At 45.9% G+C, this 17,606-nt stretch overlaps 2 protein-coding genes across 11 annotated transcripts in view; both read left to right on the top strand.

Moving 5' to 3' along the window:
* Window positions 1-1,647: 1,647 nt before the first annotated feature.
* LOC307088659 (tubulin alpha chain, testis-specific) lies at window positions 1,648-8,877 on the top strand (the record flags this gene model as incomplete). The annotated part of the gene is made up of 7 exons (XM_079754611.1): window positions 1,648-1,784; window positions 1,830-1,980; window positions 5,405-5,627; window positions 7,068-7,216; window positions 7,308-7,460; window positions 7,726-8,253; window positions 8,581-8,877. The coding sequence occupies 7 exons, from the start codon at window positions 1,648-1,650 to the stop codon at window positions 8,875-8,877; spliced, it is 1,638 nt and encodes a 545-aa protein (XP_079610737.1).
* A 612-nt stretch (window positions 8,878-9,489) lies between these two features.
* Window positions 9,490-17,606, top strand: part of scrib (scribble planar cell polarity protein) — a 72,731-nt gene continuing 64,614 nt past the window's right edge. For 9 of the 10 annotated variants that reach the window (XM_079754675.1, XM_079754674.1, XM_079754679.1 and 6 more), the window contains exons 1-2: window positions 9,490-9,792; window positions 10,240-10,474. In XM_079754675.1, coding sequence (XP_079610801.1) covers window positions 10,316-10,474 — 159 coding nt within the window. In that variant the 5' untranslated portion in view covers window positions 9,490-9,792; window positions 10,240-10,315. The remainder of the gene's footprint in view (window positions 9,793-10,239; window positions 10,475-17,606) is intronic. The other variant, XM_079754673.1, reaches the window with a different exon arrangement.

The following is a 17,606-nucleotide window of genomic DNA, read 5'->3' as shown; positions in this document are numbered from 1 at the left end:
AATCATGACGGTGTCGTTTCGTCCCCACTATCTTCCCGGTGAATTTCAATCACTGACTGTAATTATTGTTTATGTCCCTGGCCCTGACAACGCGCTAGCAGCAGAGCGCATTTTAGAATGCTACAACAATGCCGTCTCCAGGGCAACTGACCAGCCTGTGTTTTTGCTTGGAGATTTCAACAGCTGTGACGTCATCGCACTTCTTCCAAATTTAAAGCAATATGTGACTCCAACACGTCTGGACAGGACACTCGATTTATGTCGAGCGTCCTGTTTTAAGGAAACATTCCTGGTGCATATGTATCAAAGCGCCGCCCTGCTCTTGGGTCGTCAGATCATAATGTAATTTTACTACTGCCTAAGTATTGACAAAATTTTAAAACACACAAAATCCAGACCAAAACCATCCAGGTCTGGAATAATGATTCTGTAGAAAAGCTGAGAAGATGTTTTGAGTTTACGGACTGGGGAATATTATTCAAAGCATGCAATGTTGACCTAAACATGCTGAATGAATCAATATGCTCCTACCTCTCATTGTGTGCTGATAGTGTTATTCCAACCAAACAGATCAAGCACTATGCCACAACAAGCCGTGGGTAACCAGAGAACTCAAACACTGTCTCAATTTGAAAAAAAAGTATTCAAGGAGACAAACAATGTGTCAAAGACCTCACAAGGGAGCTGAAGCAGAAGACCAAGCTTGCCAAGATCAAATACAAGGACAAAATGGAGAAGATGTTCACCAGTGGAGATGTGAGGGATACCTGGAAGAGTCTGAACACCATGATGGGCAGAACTCAGAATGCTGCCAAGATACAACGCCCAGACCCTGTTGCCTTTGCTGAAGAACTAAACACCTTCTATGCCAGATTCAACAGCACTGATTCTGTGGAGGATGGGGTCACATACAAGTACCCCTCTGAATCCATCTGTGTAGAGGAGAAGAGGGTTAATTCAATCTTTACCCGTCTCCAGTCTACAAAAGCTTGCGGACCTGACAGGCTGAAGGGACGGATATTGAAGGAGTGTGCAACCGAGCTAGGTGGTGTGATGACACAATTCTTTTGGCTTTTTCTGGATGCCAGCTTTGTTCTCAGGGCATGGAAGGAGACTACCATCATTCCTGTTCCTAAAAAGCCTCATGCAAAAGCCCTGAACGATTTCTGACCTGTGGCCCTCACCTCTATCCTCTGCAAATGTATGGAGAGAGTTGTTGCAGAGGAACTCACCACCATGGTTGGAGAAAGTCTGGATCCATTTTAGTTTGCCTATAAACCAAAAAGGGGCGTGGAGGATGCCAGTCTAGCTCTCCTGGACACTGTAACAAGGCACCTTGAATCCCAACACTCCTTTGTCAGGATTCTATTCATGGATTTTTCATCAGCCTTCAACACAGTAAATATCAACACACTTCTACATCGCCTTCAGCAGCTACAAGTCAACCCAACACTGATGCTCTGGATTAAGGGGTTCTTAATGAACAGACGCCAGCATGTGAGCGTGCATGGTGTGTCATCTACCAACACCATTTTAAATACAGGAGTCCCACAGGGATGTGTCTTGTCACCAATTCTCTTTTCTATATACACAAATGAGATCACCTGCAAGATCAATGGACTAAAACTATTTAAATATGCTGATGACATGGCGTTGGTGGCCAACCTGACAGACGAGCACACCCTGTCCACTTACAGGCAGTATGTCAGCACCATGGCCCTGTGGTTCAAGGAGAGCTCACTGCAACTAAACATCAGCAAGACCAAAGAACTGTGTTGCCATAGGTGCTGGGCACCCGAAACCCCACATCCACTCTCCACACCTTTAAGACTGGAGGGGCAAGTGGTTGAACAGGTCAAACATTTCAAGTATCTTGGCACCCAGATTGACCACCGCCTGTCCTTCACCCAGCACGGAGGCGGAGTTTACAAAAAAGCCCAACAACGCATGTGTCTCCTGAGGAAGCTGAAAGGGTTCGATGTCAGAAAGGACATTTTATTAATGGTTTATCAGACACTGATCGAATCTGTCATCTCCTTCAACATTACATCTTGGTACAGCTTCCTAACAAGCAGATGCAAGGGAAAATTGGCTAGGATAATTAAGCAGGCAAGCAAGATAACCAGCATCCAACAAAAACAGCTTTCAGACTTGCAAACTCAAGCAGTGGAAAGGAAGACCAATTCCATTCTCCTGGATCCCTCCCACCCCCTCCACGGCTGTTTTTTGAGCTGCTTTGAACTTTGAACCTCCGAGCTGTTTTGAAGGTTGCAAATATAATAATAATAATAATAATAATAACAATAATAATAATAATAATAATAATAATAAAAATAATAATAATAATAATAATAATAATAATAATAAATGATACGTTTTTTGTAGCGCTTTTCTAAGTACTCAAAGACGCTTTACATATAAGAAAGGAATACATACAGACAGTACAGACAATCAAACAAAAGGGAAAAAAATAAACAACACCACAACAATAGGCAACACATTAAGATATATGAATAATGAATAATATGAAATATGCACAGAAAAGCAGACGGAGGGACTTACCCTGGAGCTCCCGCAAGTTTTTAAAGGCATGTGATATGTCGCATAGGGAAATTATCACCAGCATTTCTTACGTTTCTATCCCAGAATGCATTATATTTTGTGAGGCAACGGGAGCTGCTGGTTCGATCCCCAGCTCCTCCTAGCTGAGTGTCGATGTGTCCCTGAGCAAGACACTTAACCCTAACTGCTCCTGACGAGCTGGCTGTCGCCTTGCATGGTTGACTCTGCCGTCGGTGTGTCAATGTGTGTATTAACCGATGTAAGTCGCTTTGGATAAAAGCGTCTGCTAAATGCCCTAATTGTAATATACAGTACAGATATAGGCACACGTTAAGGCCCATGGTGAAGACATGTCCCAACTTTAGGGGCCTTCAGATGCTAACACAATGCACACACTCATTCCAATCTATCTGCTGATAACACTCGGCCCCAGCCCGGGGTGCTCAAGGCCAGGCGAGAAACCCCCACACCAGCCTTGACACACACAACTCGCAACACACAATTCGCTAGAAGAAAACACATAAGACTGATACACTCTGAAGGACATTACGCTCATTTGAAGCAGAACCTCTACAGAGGCGAAGCTCCGGACGACCTCAGCGCTGTTAGGGACTTAGACATTTTCGCTCGATCGATCTCTTACGCTCTATAGCTCAGTATAACCTTTTTCCCCTTACTAAATAAATCCGAGGCCCTCGTGCCGACAATTTTATCTCCTCTCCGTCTCAGTTTATCTGTTCAAGTAACTAGGCAGACTATTTTTCCCAACACACCTGGTGGTATATTATGTCACCTTTAAAGTCGGGAGATGTTTTTTCAACCCGACTCGATATTGTTAAGTTCGAAGAGTGAGTGAAATTTTGTGAGCTTTATGAGAAGGCGCAGATAATCTTAGCAGATAAACCACCACATACAGTCGCCTAATGTGGACCGACGGCAAGGCAAAACTGATCGTGAAGACCTTTTGTTTTGTGTGTATTGCGGATGTCGGCCACGACTTTAAAAAAGATGACATAGTGGGCAGGAGCCCAACCCGAAATGAAGAAAAATCTAGTGCTATATTCAGTGATCCAGTGCTGTTTCTTTAATATGAATCTGACGTAACCCCGCCCACTCATTTGAATATATCAGATGGAAATGGCATCATGAAGTAAAAGTCCACTGAAAAAAATATTGTGATATGCAATAAAAGTCCCCTGAAGTAGTCATTTTGCAAAATAACTTGTTTCAAATAGTTAAATAAAACTTAGATAGTTTATAGATAATATATATTTATTTAATAGCTATATTTATTTATTTATACATTACATTATACATTATATATTATATTTAAATTATTTTTATTTGCTAAAATGGACTCCCATTGTTATGGTTACACTCATTTGCACAATGACATGAGCATTTAATCAACATATTTACATTTAAATCAACGTAGAGGACGGTAGTGGACAATGTTTTATATAACTTATTAAAGTATTATTTTCTTTTCAATGTTAATGTTCAAAAGTGCCGCGACCCGACCCCGGATAAACCGTAGAAGATGAGAAGCGTAGAAGCGTAAAATGAAGACGGTTAACTATTCTAGACAGGAGTTCGAGTCCAATTAAAGATTAGGAAAGAATGAGTGACAGTTCAGACATCCGTCACGTAGCCAATCCTATCCCAAAGGGGGTGGGTCCAATGTCTTTATAGCGATAGTGGTTCACTGCTTGGTCACGTTCAGATCATTGTCTACTTGGTTCGCCTGCGGCCTGCTGTTTTATTTTTTGAAAGTCAAGAAAGACAGTAGAAATTTGTTAAATATGGTAAGTTGCGTTACTATATGGTAGTTGTACCAATTTGCAATCAACACCAGGTATGTTGGAATCCTTCATCTTAGAAAGACATGGACAAAGTGTATGGTAGCTTAGCGTTCAGGTAAAATGTCCGTTAAATTTGTCCTGCCGCGTGAGGTTGCGACCCGTGTCGCTGGTTCAGCTCTACCGGTTTGGAAACGAGTGGATTCATCACGGCTTAACACAACTTTGAGTATACTTTTTATGTAGGTTATGCTGTGAGTTAAACGTCGTTCCGTAAACATCGATAGTGGTTCACCGCTAGGTTTAGGTAGCTGCTTACTTGGTCCGCCTGCGACCTCCCGCTTTATTTTTTGAAAGACGTTAGAAATTTGTGAAATATGGTAAGTTGTATTACCATACGGTCGTTTTACTAATTCGCATGTGACACACGTTGTGTTGGACTCTTTTATCGTAGGAAGACATGGACAAAGTCAAAACCTCAGGCGGGCCGGACACATTTAACGGACATTTAAAAAAAAACAACTGGCATTTTTTCAGGTAAAATGTCCGTTATAAGGTGTCCGGCCCGTTTGAGCTTTCGACCCGTGTCGCTGGTCCAGCTCTACCGGTTTGGACCAGACTGGATTTATCACGGCTTAACACATCTTTTTATGTAGTGTATGCTTTGAGTTCATCGTCGTTCCGTAAACATGATGTTGTTTTTTAAAATTTGCCGCGCAATGGAGGCCGCCCCACCGCCTCATCAATGTCGCTGCCCCTCTAGTGAGTGCCATGTGTCAAATTCATGAGAATGCATGTCTTATTAGATTTGATTTAATGGTGATACACTCGCCAGTATTACACTTCGCTAACGATAGCGTGGCTCGTCCTTTGTATTAGCAGTCCTTTTGGTTTCACTGAAGTCCACGTGTCTTCTGTGCAGCACCGCCACAATCACTTGAGATCAACGGTCGATCCGTAAAAATAAACCCTTTTCAAACCGCTGAAACAAATGTCTGACAGGAGTGCAAGAAAGATTTCAAACTGATTTTCCGTCGCTGTAGCGGGAGTGCATCTCCATCCACGTGGGCCAGGCCGGAGTGCAGATTGGCAACGCCTGCTGGGAGCTGTACTGCCTGGAGCACGGCATCCAGCCGGATGGAAAGATGCTCGGCGATATACCCATCGGCAAGGTGGACGACTCCTTCAACACCTTTTTCAGTGAGACCGGGGCTGGGAAGCATGTCCCCCGGGCTGTGTTCGTAGACCTCGAGCCCACGGTCGTAGGTACGTTAAAATGTTTAGTAAGGACACAGTAAAACATCAGTATAATGGCAGTAGGGCTATGGTCTACTATCGCGATTTAGACTTCAATTAAAGGTCTCTGACTGGAGATACTTTTTGCTTTCAGTTACTTTGAATGTAGATGCATGTATGATAGTAGTTCATTAAGTGTGACTAGTGCACATAGTTGTAAAATACGCAAATGTTAATCATTTGTGCCTCTGATGTATTTAACCCAACATGCACCTGTCCGATGCGCGGGACCTTTTTTTTGTTGTTGTTTTCAGGTACGTTTGCACATAGGAGTATGCTAAATGTGATGGTTTGGTCTGGTGTGGTAAAGGAACAGATGCAACATTCAGCTTTACAAAGATATTTATTAGTGCTGTCAAGCGATTAAAATATTTAATCGCATTAATGTCATAGTTAACTCGCGATTAATTGCACATTTTTTTCTATTCTAAATATCCCTTGATTTCGTGCTGCTAGCCTTTTAGTGAGTTCAGAGAGTGTTGAGAAGGAGAGTAAGAAGAGAGACTCAGTGAATTCAACCCAGTCCACTTGACATCGGGAAGGTGGATGACAGTGGTAGGCCTACCGTAAAACTTCAATAGCCCAGGCTTTTATTGTTTCAATCACTGAACTTTCTAACAAAACTTGCTCAGCAAAGATGGAAAATACTATAACATTAATTATTTAAACCAGTATGAATATTCCTACCGTACGTAGGCCTATACACATTACCAGGCTATCGAATAACACACACACACAGTGGCAGAGTGGTATTCGGGAGAGTCGGGAGTATTCCCGGTGGGACGTTAACGGTTCGGGGCTGTCGGGCTGATATCTGCGGGATCAATATTGCGTTTATAAAAGTTCCTTGCAGCCTGAGCTGTGCGCCCTCAAACTCTCACTCAACAGACGCAACACTCACAAACTGTCAACGTCGCAACCAAGTCAATTTTGTCTAGAGGGGAGTAACTGAGCGGCCCCTCCCGAAGTGGTGCAGCCCAAGTGGGCCTTGAACTGCGATTGGTCAGAAAGACGTGACAGCTAATGACAACATTGAACTCACATGCAGGCTCGAACAGAGTGACACGCAAACACACACACACTTTTAAGGAGTTTTTCACCCGCTCCGTATCCTTGCTTGCCCCAACAAGTTCGTGCGGCGTGCTTGTTGTTTTGTTTCCGGTGTAGCAATATCCGGTATGGTGTTGTAGTTTGTCTAACGTGACTAACGTTGTAGTTTTTCTAGTTGTTGCTAGACAGCAGGTGAAAAAACTACAATGTTTGTCAAGCCAAAAGAGCGTTAATTGCGCGATAAAAAAATAAACACAGTTAAAATTGGTTTGCGTTAACGCTGTTAATAACGCGTTAAACTGACAGCACTAATATTTATATTTATCTCTTTGTGTCAATCGGTGTATTTGTGTTTCCCAGATGAGGTTCGCACAGGGACTTATCGCCAGCTGTTCCACCCAGAGCAGCTGCTCACTGGCAAGGAGGATGCTGCCAACAACTACGCCCGTGGCCACTACACCATCGGCAAAGAGATAGTAGACTGTGTGCTGGACAGAGTCCGAAAGCTGGTTAGTCAGAACATCAAGGCTTGTCCAGTGTCCACATTAAGTATACAAACCATGATGAAGTGCACTGAGTTGGTGTACATCTCTCCCCCAGTCGGACCAGTGCACTGGTCTGCAAGGCTTCCTCATCTTCCATAGTTTTGGCGGGGGCACCGGCTCTGGGTTTGCCTCCCTGCTCATGGAAAGACTGTCTGTGGACTACGGCAAGAAATCCAAACTGGAATTTGCAGTCTATCCTGCACCTCAGGTATGGGTGTACTGTACTTCTTTGTATTGCCTATAAGTTCAGTCAAGGTTCTCCTTAAACACCCAACATTATCTGAGATGAAAGTGCATTAATTTTTTACATAACTAAATTATCTACAGTGACCGACATATTTAACATGGAATTATTATTTCTCCGGGATGAAGTCGCAAGGAAGTTCTGCTTCCGTTTGCACTCTTCGCTAGAGCTTGGGTGTGTTCTTAACATGGGGAAGGTTCTGAACAGTTCTCCTACCTTTGGTGTCCAGGTGTCCACGGCAGTAGTGGAGCCCTACAACTCTATCCTGACCACCCACACCACACTGGAGCACTCAGACTGTGCCTTCATGGTGGACAATGAGGCCATCTATGACATCTGCCGCCGGAACCTGGACATCGAGCGCCCCACCTACACCAACCTCAACCGCCTGATGGGCCAGATCGTCTCCTCCATCACCGCCTCGCTGCGCTTCGACGGCGCCCTCAACGTGGACCTGACTGAGTTTCAGACCAACCTAGTGCCCTACCCCCGAATCCACTTCCCGCTGGTCACCTACGCCCCGGTCATCTCTGCCGAGAAGGCCTACCACGAGCAGCTCTCCGTGGCGGAGATCACCAACGCCTGCTTCGAGCCGGCCAACCAGATGGTGAAGTGCGACCCTCGCAACGGCAAGTACATGGCCTGCTGCATGCTGTACCGCGGAGACGTGGTGCCAAAGGACGTGAACCAGGCGATCGCCACCATCAAAACCAAGAGAACCATTCAGTTTGTCGACTGGTGCCCCACTGGCTTCAAGGTACCACAACACTTCATTACCAACGTCTGTTACTGAGGGCATCGAGTACTAAAGTATATACATCATACGGTTATTGTTTTTCAATTTAGTAATTTAGGTAACTCTTTTATCCAGAGTGACTTGTAGTGAATTCAGATTCATGGGCAGCTAGGGGTTGGGGGCATCTTGCTATCCATATATTGACCACAATACTACCATGCACCTTCAAAAAAAGATTAGAAGATGGAGAAAACCACTCTGTATTAAACATAAACTCAAGCTGGGGTCTGATGAACTGAGTCCCTGACTGTATGGTTACCTGAGGATCATATTTGCTCTCCCTGTCAGGTTGGGATCAACTACCAGCCCCCCACAGCAGTGCCGGGGGGGGACCTGGCCAAGGTGCAGAGGGCAGTGTGCATGCTGAGCAACACCACAGCCATCGCTGAGGCCTGGGCACGACTTGACCACAAGTTTGACATGATGTACGCCAAGCGGGCGTTTGTTCACTGGTATGTGGGGGAGGGGATGGAGGAGGGGGAGTTCTCTGAGGCCCGTGAGGACCTTGCTGCACTGGAGAAAGACTACGAGGAGGTGGGGTTGGACTCTACTGAGGGCGATGAAGAGGAAGGAGACGAGTATTAAAACACTCACCCACTAAAGAACGTTGGCTCTGTTCTCCGTGGGCCTGTTGTTCCTATCCCTACACTAGCAATAAAATTAGTTCAAAGCTGTTGGAAGTTATACTTGACTGTTATTTAAATGTGTTAATGTAAATGATAACGCTTGAATAGACGTCCACTGTTTTTGTTTTGGTATGTATTGTTCTGTTCTTGAAAATAAAGGATATTGCAGAAACACAACTACATTTCTAACTTTTGATTAAATCGAACTGGAGCAGGGACACGTGTTTTAATAGTGCTCAAGTAAATAGTTTAAAAAGTTGGTAGGAAAGTCTGAAAGCCAGATTTCCACAACAGCATATGAAACATAACAACTTGAAAGTAGACTTTTACGCATCTTAAATGGGGTAAATAAGTTGGCGCCAGCTAAACCTCAGAAGAAAATGCATAAATAACGTACTTAAAATATTATTTAAATCCATGACTATGCTATGGATTAATAAAATTCCCGTATCCGAACTCCGCAAGGAGGCGCTAAAAGCTAGCTGGCTTTGTAGCCCCATCAGGGGGACTGATGCTGCGCTGCTACTCGCCGAGCTTAGCCCAGCCCCCCACACGCCTAGCCGGCCTGCTCCAGAGGGGAGGGAAGCGCTGCAGTCGCTGAAGCTCCGCTTATATCGCTCATATATTTTAATTAAGTATTGGTCGGAGTCACTTTCTTTCGTGACGTGCATTCTTATCTAGTCCCTGGCACGCTCGACGGTGTTTTCAGCGTTTGCCCGTTGAATGAGCTTAACGTCCGCAGGTTACAAGGCGTAAACGAAGTGTATTGCTAAGCTAATGTTGCTAACGTGAACTAGCTCGCTAATAACACAGCCGGTGAGGACGTCTTCATCCCCGGGTCAACCCAGCCATTCGCTCCGTGGGACATTATGCGGTAGTTATTCGTTATAAGCATAACACTAACTTCTGTTGGTTTGTATATCAACTGTTTACTGTAGCAATGCTAGAGCTTCATAGTTAGTTGAATGGCTGTTTGTCAGTGTTTTCAGCTAGCCACGACAGGGACGTTGGATTGGATGATTAGATGGGTAGCAACACAGGCTAGCATCAGCCACTGGGAAGGGAGTTCAAGTGAGGGAACACTTTAGACACAGCGAGAGTTCCTGGCTTTGTGATAGTGTAAGTTCCTCTGCGACCAACCCCGCCGTATCTGCACGGCGGTGGAATTGAACCGAGATTTTAAAAAGCGTTCACAGAAAGGATTATTTTTCTCTTCTCAAACTGGATATTGGCCTCCTCATTTGGATCGCCGTGGAAGAGGAGTGTCGCGACATTGAATATTTTTTTTAGGCCTGATTCAACTGTGATTCCTCGCCCACAGCAGTATTTGCGTGCTGGACCCTTCGATGTGGAGGATTGAGTAGCACCGGCAACCAGATCCCCCACGGCGGCCGGACATGCTGAAGTGTATCCCTTTGTGGCGGTGTAACCGCCACGTCGAGTCGGTGGACAAGCGGCATTGTAGCCTGCAGAATGTCCCCGACGAGATATTCCGTTACAGCCGCAGCCTAGAAGAGCTTCTCCTCGATTCAAACCAACTGAAAGAACTACCCAAGGTATGCATCATCTTACAAATTCTTCCCCCCACCTCCGTGTGAATGAGCCCAATGTCAAACATCATATTTCCTCATTTTGAGCTGTGAAGCAACAATTGATGACAGCATATTTATGTTGGTGCATGCTGTGATTGTAGACTGTTGAATGTTATGTAGTTGGTATGTAGCTCATGGGACATCTGTGCGCTTAGTTATTTAAAGCGCGCGGACACAAAGTTGAGCGGTCTCCCTTGATGGATGCTTGCTTTGTAAAGAGGCATGCAGAGGAGCGTCCTGCTGCAGAGTGGGCGTGCACGGGCCAGCTCGGCACGCCGACTGAGCGCTGGCGTGCACTTTGTTGCCTGTAGTAACGGCAAGAAGTGGTCGGCGCGGGTTTGGCGACTGATCGCTACCAGAGGCATGCTTGGAACGAGTCTCCCTCACTCACCCTCTCCTCCCGCCCACTCGTGTGTACTATGTGGAGGATGTTAGCCGTTGGTGTCTTTGAAGTGAGGTAGAATCGTTGAACATTTGTCCTCTTCATTCCCTCCTGAGCTGTAGAGCCTCACGCACTGACCAGAGACCACACACCACTCATTATGCTGAGCTGGCCACCATTGTTCCCTCCCCTGGACAAGGAGAGCTCTGTGACGCGGTTCAGGGGTTCAGACAAACACATTGTGTGGAGAATATGATGCCAGTCGGTTGCATACACTTGGAAAGTTGGTTGTGAGGGAGAGCGAGGTCAATCGAACTCCTCTCGGCCAAAATACGGTTATTTCCTGCAAGCCATGTCTTCGTAGCACCATGAGAATGGTAAACAATGGACATGCTCACTGTTTGTTTTGGCCCGTCGTACAGATGGGCTAGTGTGCCACTGCTCGTTTGGCGTTCCGCGTGGTTGGAATGCTGTATATCTAGGGTTGTCGTTGACCAGTGGGTTTCATCCCTGAATGAGTCACACAAAAACTATACGACTGTTTAGAGCATACGTTCTTTAATCTAGTTACCCCAAAAGACCATTCCGTTGTGTCCGTCTGACATCTTCCCACACACTCTGAAATCTTCCCAGCGGGGAACATCCTAGTTTAGTTTACCCGCCGGAATTGGAGATCCTCCCCAGTCGTCGACCAGACCCCTACTTGCATAGCCCCCCATATTAAGAATGGCTGGTCTACAGAGCTCAACGACGTGCTTGCTAAGTATTTCAGCTCATCTGTCTGCTGGTCAGGTCAGAGAGAGAGGAGACCCTTGTGGTGACAGCTTAAGAGGGTTCAGCTTGAGCCGCAGGGCCGTGAACTTCCCAGGCGTAGGCCCCTGTCTGAGTTGCACCAGAGAGGAAGCTGCCATTAGAGTTTTGAGGAACTTGACAAAAGACCTACAGTTAATTATTAATCCGTCCTCATGCACGTGAGGAAGGTGGGGGAAGGGGGGTTTCCCAACACAAAAGGCAGGGGTCTTCTTTCTGACTGGGCTAAAGCCTCTTGAGTGAGCCACGGCTCCAGCTCTGGAGCTGAGGGTTGCTCCAAAGGTCCGTTGGAAAGGAACACTTGGGCTCCAGACTCGGCCCGGCCACCAGACAGGCATAAATGTGCAGTGACAGTTTGGCTTGCTGCGAGCGTGCGGCGTGTAGACACAGAGCATATGGCCTCTCTCCGGTGCCGGAGAGGGGTAAGCTGCTGGAAGGTCAGAGCTGGGCCGGGCTAGGCTGGGCAACGCAGTAGCAGTGAGTGACTGTTTGTATGGGTTAAAGGCCTTTCCCTGTGGAGGTGTCTCTGCATCTTATTCCCCCCGTGTTCTCTGTTTGTGGCTCGCCGGTGTGCAGGTAGGTTAGTTGGAATACAATGGCTTTGTTACAATGGCTACAAACTACGTCCCTTGCAGTTAATTCCCAATTCCCATTGCATTCCCAAATGTTCGTAGTTCATACTGGGGTACTGGGCAGATTACCAGTAGACCGTAGTACACATCTGAAATGCTGCACCATAACTTACTCATGTGTGTGTCTGTAGGCATTTTTACACTGCCAAGCAGCTTGACATATGTTACAATTTTCCCTGTCTTGCCTTTTTAAAACCGAGGGGGTATATTCCCTCTTTGTCAAGGAGCCGGCTTTCTTGTTTCCTTAGGGCCGAATCATTTGCATACTCCAAATGTTTTTGTTTGTTTATTATTCAAGCCACTCACATGCAAGAATGAGTAGACTACATCTGAGTGTAGGCTACAAACGCGATTAACTATTTACAAGTGCAAAAACGCCAACATATCCTTTATTTTGCTGACCACATGTTTGTTATTCAGACGAAAGCCTCATAAGGAAAGTTCCTCCGCTACTTTCGTAAATTGCACCATCTTTCACCGTTGTCTCTGTTGTAGAGAAAATGCAGCTTCACCTCTACCCAAGTCCTGCCCCTGGTACCGCAATGTCTAATCGCATTTACATGAAAATGAAACCCCAAATATGTGTAGGGTTTGAGAGGGGACATTGGTGTGCGAAATCAAAACTGTATAAAAACTCGGTCAGTGTAAACGTGCGGAAATTTCAAATAAGACGGGCATATATGGCAGTGTAAAAACGCTAAGTGGTTGGGTGTACTTAAACACACCTTGTTATACCAGAACTCCCATCATGAGCTGTAGAAGCTCTCTATAGGAGCTGGGTGGAGGTCCATGAGAACATCTATATGTATTGTGTGGGTGGTGGGGTGCCCTTGACACGTGTTAGTGCAGTTAGATCCTGTGGCATGAGGGGTTTAAATATGTGAACAGATGGAGATTTACACGCCTTTGCAGGTTTGCTTTACTTCTGTCTCTTTCTATCTTGTTCAATCTATGTCTCTCTGTGTCTCTTTCTCCGTCTCTGTCTCTCTCTCTTGCTCTCTCTCCACTATAAAGTGTCTAAACACCTCTCTTCTTTGTATTGGCAAGCCATGCGGAAAACATCTCTTGTATCAATATAGGAATGATTGCCCAGTCAGAGACAATAAATGCCAGTTTGGCAGCATACCAGTTTAAATATCAAAATAAGAGCAGGCGTCTTCCTCTTAAACTACGTGTTGGTGAATGGAGCCCCTGAGTATAGTACTCGTTCATGTTTTGTGTGAACTGGCTATGAATAATATCCCTTACAAAACTATTTAATTCCTGGGATGAGGTAGGGCAGTGGAAGACTATACTAGTAGTTCTACAAGCTTTACTGAGTAGTAATCATGTTGTAACGCTTTAATAGACCAGGCTGTTGACATGTTTCCAAGTCATTTTGTTCAGAGAGAGGGAGAAAGAGGGATGGTCCGTGCTCCCCTCATTCGAGATGGGAGCACGGCCTCTCTGGAGTGTACTCAGGAATTCCCCTCGTACCCGGCTCACTACTGTACAGACCCGATACACACCAGTGCCGCTGTCGTACGCTCCAGTACATCTCTTGTTTCACTCTGACGCCTTTCACTTGGGCGCCCTAGTTTCTCTTTTCCTCGGTTGTTTGTATTTAGGGAGTTGTGTTGAATGCTGGGGAGGGGGACCCTTTTTAATAAATGTCTTTCTTGCCCTCGTCAAACTGTTGATCTGGAGGGGAAACGCTCAGCCTCTAGCTGTGGCTGCAAGATCGTGTTCAGGAAGAGGGAATTATCTTCTTAGCCATCCGTGAGTCCCATGACAGGGTACAAAGTAGTCTATTCAGCGCGTCTCACTGGACCCTCTCATATCCAATGTCATGGCTGTTGTCTGCAAAATTCCCTCCACCCTGCACAGGGTCTGACCCCGTCCAGCCCGTCTCTGTTGGGGCTCGGTGGATTAATTTAACCTGGGTCTCATCTTCGTCGTCATCCGCACTTCCTGAGGAACCACAGCATCGGTTCTCATAAATTTCGATTTCTATTTTTAAATTGTACATAAAAAAAATTTGTTGATTAAAAAATTTAGTAAAATATGATCTTTGGTATTTCCATTCATAATTTTCTCTATTATTCATTGTATTGTTTGTATTTCTTTACATAAATAATAATTTACAAGTATTGTTTTTGATCTTACACATATCTGTGTGTGTGTGTGTGTGTGTGTGTGTGTGTGTGTGTGTGTGTGTGTGTGTGTGTGTGTGTGTGTGTGTGTGTGTGTGTGTGTGTGTGTGTGTGTGTGTATATGTATAATTAAATAAATAAAATGCATATACAAAAAAAACAGTAATAAGCCTGAAGCCGGTGTACAAACCACTGAGATCACCTTTCCATTAAACCCTATGTTCCGGATCATGTTCTGTTGGGTCTTCAGCTCCTACAAGCGTCTGAATGGGGGAACAAACACCACGTGGGTGTGTCTCCTTGGGCTGTGATGGGTATTGTCTACTTGGCTAAACAGGTTTTTATGCGTGGCCCTGTATTATTAGCACGCCCCGACTAATGGTACGTTCATCTGCAAGCTATAGCCGACATCCCACTTGACTGGTTTGTTGCCGTAAGATGCCAGAGCACACATTACTGGCTCTTGTAGGACGGGCTTGCCCTGCCGTCATCTGTTCGTTGGGGATGTCAGTAACTATCAGTGTATATAGTAATCGCTGTTAATCGCATATATTTTCATCTTCATAATAATCAAATGCCTCTTTATTGGATGATTAACTTATCCGTACTTATCTTTGAACCCTGCAAACCCTGTTATGACTTTTTGTTGTACACACTACTGTTGAAATTATGTGGATGTGTGCATTAATAATTTATAAAAAAGACCCTCTGTCATACAAGCCAATGTTTCTTATTTATCTCGGATTTCAGGACTAAACTATGTCACGTTAATGCCATTCTCTGCTGGGGATCTTGTTGTTCATGGAGCAGTCTCAGATATTGCCTCTAGAGAGATAGAATAGTTGCCCAAGTAGTCTTTGGAGTCTGTGTTCACTCTTGGTCCTGACCCGGTTTCGATCACACTGGAACAAATTTTGGAGTATAGAAAAGTTCTGTTTGACGGTGTTCCGGCTAACTAGGCTAGCATCCCCTCAAGGGCTTCCAGGTAGATGTGGAGCTGTGGTCCCTCCCGATTGGCTGGCTGAATGGGGCTGGGCCCTCCTGATCAGTTGGTGAGAACCTGTCTAAGACGGTTGATGGATGAGAATGGCTGCATGCTTGCCCTACTGTAGAAACCTCCTTCATCACGGCTGCTCTTTGCTGCCAGTTAAACCAACACTGACTTGGTATATTGAAAAATTAACTCGGCTATGTAATGTGCACAGTCCACATCGGAATAGGATGGTCAATATTTGACCAAGGATCCACATGTTCGCCCCGTTCTTCTCGGTGTGGCAGGCCTCAGAGCTGGACGGTGCCTGTGATATTGGGATACCTGTTCAGTATGGACAAACCCTAATGTGGTTGTTTGCTGCTTGGCATTCAGGTTACTGTACAACTACTTTAAACGTCCTGTGGACCCACATACTCTGACTGCAGCTGCTTGTTTGTCCATTGTCCAGCAAGACCTTGTGGTGTACACAGCATTTGATGAATAAAAACGCTTTGACCCTCCCCAAGAAACTAAAACTACTGACAGCTGCCATTATGATGACACATATACGTTAAGACATTCTCATGAACATTAGCAGACAAATGAAAGCCTAGCGTGTCTTCATGCCTCTCATGGCCCCTCCCCCTCCTCACATTCCATTGGTCAGATTCATCACGGCAAACAAAACACAGGAAACAACGCATTCTGGCCATTCACCTCCTGGTGGTGGGTCTCTGGCAGATGAGTTAGTGAGCCACCAGCAGGGAGGATGGATGGATAAAGAGATCAGGTCTTTTCTAATGCATGAGCACATTCAGAAGGGTTCTTTGTCTGGAGAAGTGACCAGCTGGTCCAGCCCCGCCTTCACCCCCTCTTGCCCATCCCCCACCTCAGAGGAGGTGTGAAGGGGTAGGGTGTGGGTGTGATGAGTCTCTACCGTGGATGGATTAACAGGAGGTGGTTGGGTGGGGTCTTGGCTCCCCCTTTGGAGGAAGTGGAATCGTGGTTCTACATGGGTGGAGGGTGGCCGAGTGGGTCCTCTCCCTCTGGGACCGGACACCCCCACTCCCAGACCCTCACCCCCTCCAAGGAGGCCAGCAGGACAGGCAGCGTCAGATGGGATCGGTTAAGCCCTCTAAAGCTCTTTAAAGATGGATCTCCCCATGGGTCTGTTTTAGCTCTGGGTGACACAGCACCACACGTGCAGGATATCACACGCACACATGCGCGCACGCATAGACACACACACAGTGTGACTATTCCCCCACTCCACCAACAATACATAATATTAACCCCCAAGGAGGTAATCATGTTAGGGCTATTACTTTTTATTCATTCGGCAGTCACTTTGATCCGGTTCTACAATTACATTTTTGATACATGTCACTAAGGAGCAGATTGTGGCGAGGAATCTTGCTTAATGTCCCCTGGCTACTGGCAGGCTGTGGATATTAGGGCTCAAACCTGTTAATGTTCCACCATCCGAGTTTAGCTGGAGTAACGTCATATCTCCGAGTTGTAGTCCAAGGCCATGGTTGCATAGCATGGGAATGTGTATCAACAACACAGACCGTATGACTACCCTTTATCTGGGCCTGGAACTTTGTGGATCTCTCTCTGCCTTACTCTGTCTCTTACGCTCTCTCTCGGTCTGTCATGCTCTGTCTCTCATGTTCAGTCTCTCAGGCTCTTTCTCTCATGCTCTGTCTCTGTCTCTCATGCTCTCTCTGGCTCTGATGCTCTGTCTCTGTCTTTGTCTCTCAGGCTCTCCTTAAATTTGTCAGTTTGTGTCTTTCTCCCTCTGTGGCTTCTCCCCATGTCTCTGTGTTCCTTTTTCAACGTCTCACACTCACACTGTCTGTCTCCGGCTGTCTCTGCATCGGCCCTCGGATCACCTGACCAAAAGGTGAACAGGCAGGTGAATAACATACGTCTGCGGTGAAGGTGGGGGTTGAGGTGGAGGTTATGCACTGCTGACGAGCGGCTCTGCAGTTGCAGCGTGGACTAGTACTGCTGCTGCTGCAGCTGCAGCAGCAGCGGTAGGACGGGGGAGCATGTTGGCTCTGTGCTATCGGTACACACGGACCCATTTATCTGACCTATCATGGTTCTCACTGTGTTCCCGCGGTTACCTCAGGATTTATATCCACCTGTCTCAGGACATCCC

Source organism: Pollachius pollachius, assembly GCF_949987615.1.
Source record: "Pollachius pollachius genome assembly, chromosome: 17".
Lineage (NCBI taxonomy): Eukaryota > Metazoa > Chordata > Actinopteri > Gadiformes > Gadidae > Pollachius > Pollachius pollachius.
Note: the sequence above shows the minus strand (reverse complement) of the source record. Positions and strands in the feature narration are given on the sequence as shown.